Raw genomic sequence first — 15,448 nt, forward strand, 5'->3', positions numbered from 1 at the left:
AACGAAAAACTTGTTTCGCTTTCGTTTTCCGTGACTTCATGGTTTAGTAGTCGTTGTTCCGGGTGTTTCCTGTGTGGCAATCTAGGAGACTTACAGCTTTTCTTAAAAAAGTGAGTGACCTCTCAGTGACATAATGTGTTTCCTAGATGATACGTTTGCTTTCCATGAACAGTGACCCAATGCATGATATACTGAGCAGGTACTTGGCAAAATTCAGGCAATCCCTGGATAAGAGGAGGAGCCTATACATGTCGAAATGCCATAACTTTTGTCACATAATATTAGCTATCCATAATAGCAGTGAAATTGCTGCCATATGACAGCCATCACCAGAAAACGCAAATCTGGTATTTCTAAATAAAACGTCTGGTTTCCCCATCAAAACGACAAGCTTCAGGGTGGGGGAATGGAGTGCATTTATCCAATATGATTTTTTTTTTTTCCTGAAACTGCCACAGTGATGTCTAGGACATCTGAAATTAATTTGAAACTTGTATTTCACCAATTATTGCATTCCGAAGACTTATTGCTGATTGTGGATCCTTGGCACCAAAGGGCATTACTGCCATGTTTCTTAATGTGTTGTGTGGCTTTGAGGCACATTGTCACGTAAATAGATAAAGCTTTTTTTGGTATCATCACTACTGAAGACTAAGCCCTAAGCATTTAAGGCTGATTTATGTGTCTGCTTGATTTAGAGACGTGTATGTTATTCAACACTGCTTTATGAGCCTGGATGATTTATTTAGCTCTACAGCCTGTAATTATGATGTTTGTATATCTTTAATTCGATTAATTGTGTCCAACCCATAGTCTCAATCATAGGATATGCCTGAAAATCTGGAAGAATTAAGTGAAAACCTTGCATAATTGTATTTTCTTAACTGCCTTTAACACATATAGCTTGTTAGGCAACGCATAAGGGCCATTATGCGGAAAAAACAGTTTTGTCACTTTCTTTTTCAACGTTTTCTAGGTAGGGTGAGTTCCAATACTCCTGCAGAAGGGAAAGCTTGCCTGGCACACACAAGAGTTTGTGAATATGTATTTAATGCCCCTTCAGTGCCTCTGTATTCTAAACCTTCTTATGTCAAAATTGTACAATAAAATGTTCGATTTGGGCCTGCTTGTTTTCTGGTTTTGCAGCAAGTCTGTCACATCCTCTAAAAAGAACCAGGAAACAGTTTCATGCTGGCGGACTAATAAAAGTGCTTGATGACCACATATGAATGGGTTCTCTACCAGAAAGCTTACTTGCCTTCTAACACTGCTCCCTACGTTTAACACGGACAAGAGTTAAAAAAAGATCTTAATTACATATGTACATCATTTGAAACTATGACGAAATTAAATCAGTGGTAAAGTTACATTGGTGAAATATCGTTCGGGCCTTCTCAATTAAATAAGAATAAATGTATTTCCTAATCTCGAGATTTCCCTTTCAGAAGGAAAAGCAAATAAGTATAAATATAAGAATACTTCCGGCAAAATACAATATAAATCACTGCCCAGAAATCTATTTAATCTTCAGATGCTGTATTTCCAGCACAAATCTGATTTAAGCACTTGCCACACAGTCCACCAACCTGCTCCACAATTTTCAGAAAAATAAAGCGTTTTTGCCAAATTTGATCAGACAAAAGTTACCAACAAAAACCCACACAATGCGCAGCAGTGGCAGACCCACAAATGTATTATTCCCTTTTTAGTTGTACTCGGGTGTTAAACATATACGAATGTGGTAAAACTTTCAGCCTGGCAGGAGCAATGTGCTAAAATGATAAAATAGTGAAATGATGCTTCCACAGAACGATCCGCGTTATGCCCCATATTTTGCCTTTTTTCATATAATTTAGTCAATCCTGCCACATGATTTGGTCCTTTGCATAATTCCATTGACTCTGCCTATAACCAACAATTTTGTTTTTCTTACCGGACTAATCGGCTTGGAGCAGACTCGGATCAAACCTTGATGCACTGAAACAAAATGAAAAAAATATAACTTATCAGAAGCGCTGAATATGCATTTGCAATTTCAACAATCTAAATGGGTAAAAGGCGACCTAGGCATTTGTCTTTTTTCAAAGAACTTCATGTTTAGGTTTCTAGAGAAATATATAGCTCAATACAGCATACAGTCCACTGCTGTGCAAACCTCCGTCCACTGGTACAGGGAAGATAATCAATCAACATTTATAAAGAGCGGCTTATCACCTAGGGGATCTGAGGGTCCTAGCTGTGGGACACGAGAAAATGTATACAGGACATTTATGTTCTAGCCTCAAAGACCACGTGTAATAATAGTGTTAAACATAACTAAATGCCCTACTTCCTCGTGTAACAAAGTGTTTCAGCTTAACAAGAAATCGATGAAGAAAACGGTGGGCAACTGCATGCTCACAAAAAGCCAAGCACACAAACACACTTTACCCTAGGCTTCTCCAAAGAATGAAAGACTGAAAGACAACTGCAAATTCAAATGAAAGTCAAATAGAACGAAGCAAGGCATTGGAAAGATAAAAAAAAAAAAAAAACTCAATAGGCCTCAAACACAAATATCTATAAAAACGCTAGTGTTCAAAACAAATCATGATGGATAAAGCACATTGGTGAGGTCAAAACGTCTACCAAAGAGTTCTTTTTTATTTGCTTGAAGAAAGTATTTATTATCCTGCAGACCTTCTCGTGGTCCCTCGCATGAGTTTCACATCATCTTGGTCGTTGTTCCCTTAAACCAAAAGCCCAGAGAACAACGCTGCATGCAGCAGCTTCACCCTGCAGCCATTTGGTGTTGGCTGCTGAGGAACACTTAGTTTAGTCCCTGGCAACAATCTTTACCCTTACACAGACATGACTACTGAAAAATCAACAACTGCCCAATTCAACATTCGAAAAAGCAGTTTTGCATTCACAAAATATGCCGGGGACTCAAACGGCCAGCAAGATATTTTCAAATGGCTATCCACACAGGACGGAGAATGGAAATATGCACTAGTTAGTTCCCAGATTCAAGCCCTGTTAGCTCAGGATTGACAGCAATAATCTTTTCTCTGAACTTGGCTGAGGCACCATGAACCATCATGTTTTCTCTAAAGAGAAAGTGGCCTTGGCTGACCGCGCTGAGAACTGAACCTTAACTACTGAACCTATCCAATAAATCCTTTCATTGTTGACCCAGGAAACAGGCCTTTTCCAGCTATGAACCCAGTATCTGGAACAACATCCACATTCCATCCTTCATTTTAGGAAAGAACAGAAGACAAATCTGTTTTGAAGCGGTGTATAGTCCACCCCCTCCTAGGACCCAGCACCCTGCCAAGATTCATGCTCTGCTAGCACTTCTGTCTTTGGCCCTGTACAGAGCTCCACTGCCTCTCACATAGATCAATCAAAACCATTCCTTATATATCGTGAACTGGACTAAAGAGTAAAGAAGACTGCCAAAGAATGGTGTTATGACGTTGATTCTCGGATGGTTCGTGTGTGGTCATTGTTAATATAATGGCCATTGCTGCAGTTGCTTTGGAACAAAATGCAACATGTGCTCTGCTGCCAATATACATGGCGCGCAGGAACGAGTTTAATAAAAGACTATAATTCCAGAATGCTGTAAATGAATAAAGATGCTGGATTCCTGTGTCAGGGCCCTTCGTTGCAGCACTTGGATGAGTATTTTCATTTGAAGCAGCCTAGCAAGTTATTCCAATAGAGTGCTGCCCTCAAGTGTTAAAAAAAATGCAGGACAGACTAAAGATGCACCAGAGGGGGAACATCAGTGCTCTGCACGCTAATCTTCGACTGCACAAAGTCCACAAGTCGACAGCTGCTGTAATACACCTTTGGTACACAGCCACAAGAGCATTAGGATGGAAGGGCAAAACTACAGAAGTGACTCCCCTGTGGGACACAGCAGAGTTGGGCCTTGGGGACGCAGGTGGACTTTGACAAGTGGGATCTCATTGGCCTCTCCCGAGCCAGAGATTTATGGGCTCCGGGATATGCCATTCCCCTTGCCGAACTGCAAAGTAAATATGAATTGGCTCCCTTTGAAACTTTCCGATACTTACAAATAATACATGCACTGCGAGTACTGCTGCCGAATGGGACGGACCTCCCTGAATCCTCACCCCTGGAGGACAGGCTGCTGGATGAATTAATAACCCTGACACATAAAAGAAACTGACCAATAACATCCCTAACACCCAACAAGGTCTAAGGAAAAAGTGGATTCAGGATCTGGACGGCCTGGAAGATGATGCATGGGCAGAGGACCTTACATCTCCAAAGGGGGGTAGTCTTTTGGGCGGGGTTTCCACTGGTCCAATTAAAAATACTAGACACAACACACCATGTTCAAAATGGGTAGTGTTGTAGATAAATATTGCAGGCACTGATGTGGCCAAATCGGTACCTTTTACCACATCATTTGAGACTGCCCTTTGATACAATGGTTTTGGGACTCTGTGGTGGGATTTATGGTGTCCCTGTGCAACCATGAGGTCACCATTTCTGCTAAGTGGTGTCTATTAAACATCAGGGAAGAATCTGACCTCACTCGCATGGAGCAAACATGGGTCACATTGGGGCTGGCCATGGCCAAAAAACACTGCATGCCTTTGGGAAGCAGAACAAGTACTACATCTGCTGCACTGGAAGAGCGATATTGACCCTCGGGTAGGTCGCTACCCCGCCGCTGCAGCTCCACCTCCACCTGCCCAGGCCCCTGCCACCTCTGGTAAGTCGTAGGTGCTCCTTTGCGCTTTCTCCTGGCCTTCCCTTCTCTCTCTCCTCTCCACTTGGCTCCCCTCCTGTGATTTTCTCCCTCTACACTCTGCCCCGCGCTCTCTCCTCCTGTGTATCTCGTCCTTTTCTCTCTTCCATTGAGCTTTCTCCTCCTGTGTATCTCGTCCTTTTCTCTCTTCCATCGAGCTTTCTCCTCCTCTGATTATTCTATCTGTCTTGCCACCCTCACCTTTTCTTCAGTGATTTTGTTCTGTTTCTCCCTTTTTCACTTTTGCACTTTTCAACTTTTCCCGCTTCCCGTTTTCCCGCCGCTGCCACCCGTGCGGCCCGCACCCCCCTGCTCCCATTCGTCGTCCTCCCTCCCGCCTCCCGCCCCCCAGCTGACCCCTCCTCTCCCCCCCCCTTTATGGCGGCTGCTGCGCAGCAGAGACAGCGACCCTTGACCCTCAGGTAGGTCGCTTCCCCGCCGCTGCAGCTCCACCTGCCCAGGCCCCTGCCACCTCTGTTAAGTCGTAGGTGCTCCTTTGCGCTTTCTCCTTGCCTTCCCTTCTCTCTCTCCTCTCCACTTGGCTCCCCTCCTGTGATTTTCTCCCTCTACACTCTGCCTCGCGCTCCCTCTTCCTGTGTATCTCGTCCTTTTCTCTCTTCCATTGAGCTTTCTCCTACTGTGTATCTCGTCCTTTTCTCTCTTCCATTGAGCTTTCTCCTCCTCTGATTATTCTATCTGTCTTGCCATCCTCGCCTTTTCTCCAGTGATTTTGTTCTGTTTCTCCCTTTTTCACTTTTCACATTTTCACTTTTCCCGCCTCCCCGCTTCCCATTTTCCTGTCGCTGCCACCCATGCGGCCCCGCCCCCAGCTCCCATTCGTCATCCTCCCTCCCGCCCCCCAGCTGACCCCTCCTCCCCCATCCCCTCTTATGGCGGCCGCTGTGTGGCCGCGCCAAAGGCGCACCAAAGGCAAGCCCGTCTGCGCCCGTCCGCGCCTGGATCGTGCCCAGCGCCAGAACCCCGGGCCCCCAGCGGTCCCAAAACCCCCAGCTCAGCTACGCCGCCTCCCTCCATGCACTCAACCCCGGACGAACTACCACCTGCTACCAAGCCAGCCCGAAACGCACCCATGGACCATTCACCTGTAACACATGCAAGCTTTCCTTTCACCACAACTGCAATCCGCCCACCAGCCCACGCTCCAACATCCTCATCAACGCACGCTCCGTCCACAAGCACGCCACTGAACTATGGGACTTCCTGGACTCCACCGCACCAGACGTCGCCTTCCTCATCGAGACCTGGATGAACGCCTCATCAGCCCCCGACATCGCCCTAGCCATCCCTGACGGATACAAGATCACCAGGAAAGACCGCACCAACCAAATCGGAGGAGGAATCGCCATCATCCACAAGCGCTCCATCAACGTCACTACCTCCACCGAAGACACCCTCCTCGCCGCAGAACATATGCACTTCAAGATCCACACCGACCCCAGGACCACCCTCAGAGGAACCCTCGTCTACAGGCCCCCCCACCCCACGCGCCCCATTCAGCGAATCCATCACAGATTTCATCTCCCCGCACGCCCTAGCCTCACCAGACTACATCCTCCTCGGAGACCTGAACTTCCACCTGGAAAAGAACAATGACCCCAACACCACCACCCTACTCGACAACCTCGGACTCAAGCAACTGGTGAACACCCCCACCCACATCGCCGGACATACGCTGGACCCCATCTTCTCCGCCAGCAACCACGTATCCTTCGGCCACTCCTCCGAGATACACTGGACCGACCACAGATGTGTTCACTTCACCTTCAGACGCAAGACCCACCACCTTTGCACACAACCTATCCCCCGCAGACCCTGGAACAAAATTTCCACAGAACAGCTACTCTCCACTCTCAACCTTAACCGACCTGCCATCACCTCCGACGCCAACAACGCAGCCCTCAAACTCACACAGTGGATCACCAACTGCGCTGACAACCTCGCCCCCCACCCAGACGTCTCCCAAGACAGACCAACATCAGGAAACCTCCTTGATTCCCAGACGCCCTCAAAGAATCCAAGAAAACCTGCCGTACCCTTGAAAAAACTTGGCGCAAAGAACACACCGCAGAAAATATGTCAGCCCTCAAAACCGCCACCCGCAAACACCACCAGCTGATCTGCTCTACCAAAAGAGCATCCTTCAAAGAAAGACTGGACAAGAACACTCACAACAGCAAAGAACTCCAACATCGTCAAAGAGCTCTCCAATCCCAACGCCAGCTCCAACTCCATCACGCCCTCTCAAGAACTCTGCAACTCCCTCGCTACCTTCTTCCATCGAAAGATCACCGACCTGCACGACAGCTTCGGACCCCAGATCCCACCGACCACCACGGAACTCGTAGCCCCAACCATCACCCTCAACACCTGGACACCCATCAGCGCCGGAGAGACTCGAACAACCATGAACACCATCCACTCCGGCGCCCCCTCGGACCCATGCCCACATTACATCTTCAACAAAGCAGACGCCAGCATCGCCCCCTATCTCCAGAGCATCATCAACAGCTCGTTTGCATCTGCCACCTTCCCCGAGAGCTGGAAACACGCGGAAGTCAACGCTCTCCTAAAGAAACCTACGGCGGACCCAAACAACCTGAAGAAGTTCCGCCCCATCTCGCTCCTCCCCCTCCCGGCCAAGGTCATCGAGAAGGCCGTCAACAAGCAACTGACCAATTTCCTCGAAGACAACAACCTGCTCGACCCCTCCCAGTCCGGCTTTAGGGCCAACCACAGCACGGAAACCGCCCTCATCGCAGTCACCGACGACATCCGAACACTACTAGACAACAGAGAAACAACCGCCCTCATCCTCCTCGACCTCTCGGCTGCCTTCGACACCGTCTGCCACCGCACACTAATAACCCGCCTCCGCTCCACCGGAATCCAAGGACAGGCCCTGGAATGGATCATCTCCTTTCTCTCGGACCGATCCCAAAGAGTCTACCTCCCACCCTTCCGCTCGGAACCCACTGAGATCATCTGCGGCGTCCCACAAGGCTCCTCGCTCAGCCCTACTCTCTTCAATGTCTACATGAGCCCCCTCGCTGACATCGCTCGCAAACACAACATCACCATCATCTCCTACGCCGACGACACCCAGCTGATACTCTCCCTCACTAAAGACCCAGCCACCGCCAAAGCCAACCTGCAGGATGGAATGAAAGACGTTGCAGAATGGATGAAGCTCAGCTTCCTGAAACTGAACTCAGACAAGACGGAAGTCCTCATCCTCGGAAACTCCCCGTCCGCCTGGGACGACTCCTGGTGGCCCAACGCCCTGGGCACCGCACCAACCCCTTCAGACCGCCCACGCAACCTCGGATTCATCCTGGACCCCCTTCTCACCATGACCAAGTCAACGTTGTCTCTTCCTCTTGCTTCCACACACTTCGCATGCTCCGTAAGATCTTCCGCTGGATCCCCGCCGACACCAGAAAAACTGTAACCCACGCCCTCGTCACAAGTTGCTTAGACTACCGAAACACCCTATACGCAGGAACCACCGCAAAACTTCAGAAACGTCTTCAGCCCATTCAAAACGCCTCTGCACGCCTCATCCTCAATGTACCCCGCCACAGCCACATCTCCGCCCACCTGAAGCACCTGCACTGGCTACCAGTCAACAAAAGGATCACCTTCAGGCTCCTCACCCACGCACACAAAGCCCTACACAACAAGGGCCCCGAATACCTCAACAGCCGCCTCACCTTCTACACGCCCACCCGTCATCTTCGATCTACCAGCCTCGCTCTTGCCACCGTCCCTCGCATCCGCCGAACCAACGCTGGAGGGAAATCCTTCTCCTACCTGGCAGCCAAGACGTGGAATTCCCTCCCCACCCACCTCAGGACTACCCAGGATCACCTCGCCTTCCGGAAGCATCTCAAGACCTGGCTCTTTGAGCAGCAGGGAACCCCCCCACCCCCTAGCGCCTTGAGACCATCACGGGTGAGTAGCAGGCTCTATAAATACCATGATTGATTTATTGGAGTGATGCATGCTGGTGAAGGTGGTTTACAAGAGTCATGGATGCCCCCAGAAACGGGCTAAAATTTGAGGCCGCTGGAATGAGTGTCAAGGTCTTAACTGGGACTCTGGGCTATGCCTAAAAATGTGGGACTGCATTCACAAGCTGTCCATGCAGAGTCGGGATTGTACTACTACTGTAAGCCGAGATGTGTTTTTTGCTGTCAAAATGCTGACGCCTAACCAGAATATTTTTGTGTGTTTCCTAATATAGCGTCAACAAAAAGATTAATTTTAAAAAAAGTATTTAACACAAGGCAGTTTTTAAAATAAATTAAGAATGAAAGGCAATGTCTTTCTTGTTGCAGTGAAGATAAGATTATTTACAGCAACTGATATGTAATATGTCATTCTCTATCTTTTGGCATCAGAACTCATGCATGTGAGCACTGAAATGAACCTTTTGGAAAGTTACTCTCTGAATTAAATAAGAAAGCGTCTCCATTAGAATATTAAGAGTAGTTCCTTTCCTGTTTAATCTGTTTGCAAATATCTGCTAAAGCAGCATCATTGCTGGTAAGCATGTACCATAAGTAAAAAAGTGCCTTATTTAAGCGGTTTTGTCCAAATATTGTTTATAGTGATAAGCAGATAGTAGAGCATTAACTATTACTTTGTAAAATGCTTGTGCCATTGTAAACACTGCCTGAAGAAAACATCTGTAAAACATCAAACAGGTCCCCCATTTACATTTCACGAAGTACAAAAATACATATTTTGTTTCAAAACTTTGTACATTCTTCCTGTTTTCAGCATGGAAATGAATGTTGCATTATTTATGTACTTGTTTACAATGTATATGCTGCTTTGTTTAGATTCATTTTAGGTTACCTATTTACCATACTCAACATCAGGACACAAACTTTTTTTTCTTATATTTGAAAGTTAACCATTTGAAAGAAGCAATGTTTGCATTTCTTGCTAAGAAATCATAGCATTGTTAAGCAGCATAAATATTACCATGATTAAAAAACACTTATGTTTATAGAAGGGAAGTTTAATTATATTTGATGTTTTCAATAGTTAATGCTCGCTGCTAACAATTCACAGCATGAAATGCAACACCCCCCCCCCCAACACGGGGAGAGAAAAAATGGTTTATTAATAACATTGTGTGTATATCCTTTTCCCCAACAATGATCTCCTCCGCTGACCAGACTGTATTAGGAACCCTATGTGCATGCACATCTTTACATTAGGAACAGAAACAAGCTGTAAATCCAACATGTTACTGTAACAGAAAAGTAAATCAATGGAATGCCAACAGACGTTTAGTGGACAGCACACTCTTAAGACTGATTAAGGCCTGTAAATAGGGTGCATTTAAAAACCAAAAAGCCATCATTCATAAATTCAAATGACATGCTGTCAACAAAATAAACACATCAAAGAACTCAAACTGCCTCTCAATCACAAGCTAGATGCCAAGACTCATTGGTACTCCAACAAAAAGAGTACTTGAAGCCTTATCAACAAAACCTAATAGGAATACCTACGGGAAACTAAACATCCACGGAATGTCACTGCCTTGATAATCAGTCCATTCAACCAAAGGCAAATCATGACAAAAAAAAAATAAAGCTAAAGGCTAAAAGCACCACCCAAAAGCTAAAGCTACATGTTACTCGACCCGATAGATGGTGGCCTAACTGTCAGGCAACTCCGTTGAATCCATAAGGACTGGGTGTCAATCCCTTTAACACAGAACATTACATGTAAATATAGCAACTTAATAGGTTATATTTTGCACTTCCATGATATAATTTCTCCAAATGTGTGCTCTGCACAGGAAAGGGCACACACAGTGAAATTAACAACACATATTACTCTATGAGAAGTATGGGACACTTGCAATATCCTAGGGGCTATGATCATCCTGAGCTGTGCCACCTTACCCTCTCGTTGTCCAAATAAAGATATAACATGACCTGCCGGATGAATGTGGTCGATGATTGTATATGAATATGAAATGTCTACCTTCAAAAATGTGAAATGTAAAATTCTTGCTATTGATCAAATTATAAATAGCACAAAACTTCTTTTGGCTTACGTGTTCAACTTTATCAATTGTTTCAAACTTCCCAAAGAGCTAACAACGTAAGAAATGTTTCCCACCAAAACCGTTATTAATTCCTGAACTCACCTACAGTGCTGATGAAACTCCATAGAACAGGCCCCTTCCCTGCCATTGCTAGAAACACCTTGATAATAGCTCTGCAACAAAGTGACTGCATTTTTGGACTATATTGTGAGAAACTATCAATCTGGAGCACCAGCAGGCGTTCAAGTACCGGAGTATACACCTCAGGGACCTGAAAAGGAAGAAACAATATTTTGAAACGATTAGCAAGTAACAAATACAATTTATTTGATGGTTATTTTCCACAGACTGCATCGAATTTTATGATTTTTCAACCCCTTATATTGCATAAGGATCAATTTAGGAATAAATGCTTTTAAAACTCCTGGTAAATATATTTTCTGACACAAAGTTGTTACTTTAAACAGTGACAACTGTGAGTCTGCCTATGATACCGTTATAAAGTGCAGTGGAAATCTTTCAATATTATGCAACAACATCATGTCTACCTTATGCTGTCACAAAGGCCACAAAATCAAGCGAGTTTGAATGATAATTACCCGCTTTTATTTTTTCTTACACTTGTATTACACTGAGTGCAAAACTTAATTATTTATGTCTAGGGTATTTTTAATACGAACAACGTGTTAAGCCCTTTTTGTGGCAATTAGGATTATGTTTACTTAAGCCTTCGCATTGTTTTTTTCTATGAAAGATCCAGGTCCCATCATAAAAATACCGAGGGGTTGTGATTAACTCGTGAGGTGTCTGGGAAAAGAGACATGATATATATATTTTTTTTTAAATGAGGAAACGTGGTGTGCAATAATATATGCTTTCTTCCAAGGAAAATCATCAACTTAAGAGTTGCTATATAATATCACCCTTTTCACAGCTCTCTGAAACAAGCCAAAAGGTGCACCACTGTTTTTGCACAGTTGTAAATGTCAGTTTTTCTTATTTTTGTGGTTTCGGACTACTTGCAACTTCAGGAGTAGGGGACAGGTAGGATAACGATAGGTGAAACAGAAAGATATAAGCTTCAAAAATGAGGGAAAAAAATCTTAGTTCTGCAATGTAGGAAAGTAGCACCTTCCTGACAGTTACCCCTACTTTTTGCCTGGTGTTGGTATGTTTATACTGCAGTACACTGGGATACTGCTAACAAGGACCCCAGTGTCCATGTTCTCGCCCCTAAATTTAGTTGGTAAGAAACGTTTATACCCCACTATTGGCATACTGGTGCACCCATGTAAGTCCCTCGTATATGGTACTTAGGTACCAAGGGCATTGCATGCCAATTGGCTGCAGCATGTATTGTGCCATCCATGGGGGCCCATGCAAACTGTGACTACAGGCCTGCCACAGCAGACTGTGTGAATTGGTGCACGCACCTTTCACTGCCCAGATGTAAGGTTGGCCTTATATCACGGTCACTGCATTCTGACCCAATAAGTCACCCGTAAGGTAGGCCGTTCAACCCAGGGAAGGGTGCATGTTTCTCAGTCAGAGGGCACCCCTGCATGAGCAGAGGTACCCCTACAAACCCCAAACTCTATTTTCTTGGCTTTGTAAGTGCAGGGAAGCCATCTTAAGGTATGTAGTGGACACTGGCCAACACAAGATGTCCAACTTCATTATGGCTTCACCGAACCCAGGCATGTTTGGTATCAAACAAATTTGAATCATGAAACTACCCAAATTGCAGGGCTAGTTGCATGACACCATGTACTCCCCAGTGTCTACCTGCACAGCCTTGCACGGTCTGCATGCCAGCACGTACTACTGCCAACCCTAGACACTGTTCTGCTCTCCTGCTGCGTAGCCTAACTCAGGCAGGGGAAGGCAGAACAAAGGATTTCCTGCAGAGCAGAGGTGTGACCACCTCTCCCTTAGAAATATGTATCACTGGGCTGGGGTGGTGGTGCTTCTAAGTGCCGCCAGACTGCTTTGAAGGGCACATTTAGTGCCCTCCATGCATAAACCGGTTTGCTCCAGTGCAGACGCCCCCGGCTCCTGATCTGGTGTGAACCTACACAAAGGACTGGAGAGTGACCACCCCCCTGTCCAGCTCCTCCCCTAGGGAGGAGTACAGAACTCTGCCAGGTCACCACTTGGAAGTAAGATGAGCATAGGCCCCTAGGAGCATCTGACTGGTTAGTACAGATGGGTGACGTCCCTGACTCTTCTCCCCCCACCCCCCCAGACCCTTGAAACCCCCACACTTTACCCCCTTCCCCACCCCCCGAAATAAGTGGGACCCTGGAGAAAGTGTCCAACCCCCTTCCTGGGTTGTTTTAGGGCTCCCAAGGGTGGGACCCTACATTCGTCTGAAAATCTCCTCTGCAAGACGCTTCTGCAAACTGGACACCAGAACAACTGCTGTCCTTCACTGGGACTGAGAACAAGACTGTAATCAGTAGAAAGGCTCCTACTGCAACTCTGTTTCCAAGTTCTGCAAGACTTCTGCACCCTCTGTTGTGTGCATCCTCCAGAGTCACAAGGTCTACCTGCATGTAGGAAATTAAGAAGGAATCTTCCTTGGAATGAAGGAGCCACTCTCCTGCATCAGCAGGCACCTCAACGTCGATGACAGGTTTGTGGATCCAGCTGTCTCATAGGCTCTTCAAGGCTCTACAACACAGGTGGTGGTTCTGTGGCTCTCCAGAGGGTCGACCTGTCTTCTTTGCATCTGTGAAGTCTGTGGTCCCTCATTGGAGCTGCTTGGCTGGACCCCTATGCACAGAGTCTGTCATTGTCAAGGCTTGCTGGCTTTTCAGACCGAAGACCTAATCTCCAAGAAGCCCTGGCCTTCAGCAGTCACCAAGAACAACATCCTCTCTGCAACTCCTGTGCCGTGGGCATCTCTCTCTGCTGTGTGGCCAAGGTCTTCCTGCAGCTGCTTGTGCCTGCTGACAGAGGGTACTGCTGGGGGCTCCACCGATTCCTGCTGGCTCTCCTGCTTGCTGAGGGTTGGCCCTGATCTACCTAAAAGGTTTGGGTCACCTGGACCCTGCTGGTCCCCACAAATTCTGCAATCTTAGAGCAACATTTCCATGCAGTTGCCAAGCCTTATTGGTGGCCCTGCTGACCACTGATCCCTCTGCAATCAGACGACCGGCGTGGGAGAGCTTGTTGACAACTCCAGGGGTCTTCCGGCATTGCCTGGACTCCACAGCTGCACTTCGTCCACCGTGTAAGAGGAAAGCATCTTCTGGAAGGGTGGGAATTGCCCTTCTTTACCTCCTGGGCACCTACGGGTAGTTTGGACTATTACCCCTCTTTCCTTAGGTCTGTTTCTTCAGGAATACAAGCCTGGGTTCCACCGACCTGGTCCACGGGTCACAACAATGGCTGGACAACCGAGGTCCCCACTGACTTCAACAGGCGTTTCCGACACAATTTCACACCTATGCACCTGGGCTCCCTGGTGTAGGTACTCCACTGTTCTGGGTATCCACAGGTGGGGCACTATACAACCTCTCATGTCCCAACAGGCATCCTCTGGGTCCTCTGAGAAGGGTCCTAAAGCCACAAAACCACAATCGCTACTTCCCCTCGTTATCCTATGGACACCTAACCCGGGGTTACACCTCTGCTAATGGGTGCTTGGGGAATCCTACTTACTTACCTTGGGTGTTCCTGGGGTTCCCCAGACCTAAGCGTCCTTGGATGGATGTTGGGTTGGGAGTGATTCTCACATTGCATTTACTTAACATGTGGTTTTGCCCCCAACCCCCCCACCACCAACAACCTGGGGCACATGTTATATGCCTGTACATGCCTTTTTCTAAGCATATTTTTGTATGATCATATCTCCGGTTAGGAGCTATACCAAAGTTAGTTCTAGTATGTGTGTTACAATAAATATAGAATATTTTTCTAACACTGGTGGGACTGACCTGTGTGGTATTTGCAACTGCTTAACACCCTCCTAGATAAGCCTTAGCTGCTCTCCAAAGGTACTCCTTTGAGAGCTCTGGTTATCTAGAACCTTCTACACTATCACTAAGGGTTGCCCGGTCTCAGTACAAAGTGCCTCACCTATAGGTACACACCATATACTGAGCCAGCCTCCTACAAGCAAGCAACCATTTGGGTAGATTTCTCAAGGTTTTTTCAAAGAAACTATCTGCTGAATTCAGAAAATAGTGAATGCATATGTAAGGGGAAAAAAATAGGTAATCGTGACAAGGCGTAGATGTGTTACTTTTTTGGAGTGAAGTAACATCTTCAGACCCTTCCGGTTGCAGAGATGTACAGCACTTACAATGATTTTTATCCTGTAACATCTATGTTCCACTCGACAATGAAAAATAAAAGGCACAAAAAATTTGAAATTAATTAAAGCTAAGTATATTTTAAATGTACCCACAAATCTGAGCTTATTGATAATGATGATTAACACCACTTTTTACTCTGGATTACTGCCAGTGCCTGGTGACATTGAGGGAGTCTTCTCAAAATGCATTTTTGGGGACACGGACTTACAAAACAAAGACAAATAACTTGATTAAAACAATATATAATAGAAGATAACCTATCAC

General features: G+C 46.2%; 1 protein-coding gene across 2 annotated transcripts in view; it reads right to left on the reverse strand.

Moving 5' to 3' along the window:
* PRKDC (protein kinase, DNA-activated, catalytic subunit) overlaps window positions 1-15,448 on the reverse strand; it is a 2,139,921-nt gene that overhangs the window by 1,915,847 nt on the left and 208,626 nt on the right. For both annotated transcript variants that reach the window (XM_069220133.1, XM_069220131.1), the window contains exons 13-14: window positions 10,965-11,133; window positions 1,934-1,977 (exon numbers count right to left, since the gene is read on the reverse strand). In XM_069220133.1, coding sequence (XP_069076234.1) covers window positions 1,934-1,977; window positions 10,965-11,133 — 213 coding nt within the window. The remainder of the gene's footprint in view (window positions 1-1,933; window positions 1,978-10,964; window positions 11,134-15,448) is intronic.

The sequence above is a fragment of the Pleurodeles waltl genome, chromosome 2_2, assembly GCF_031143425.1.
Source record: "Pleurodeles waltl isolate 20211129_DDA chromosome 2_2, aPleWal1.hap1.20221129, whole genome shotgun sequence".
Taxonomy (NCBI): Eukaryota; Metazoa; Chordata; class Amphibia; order Caudata; family Salamandridae; genus Pleurodeles; species Pleurodeles waltl.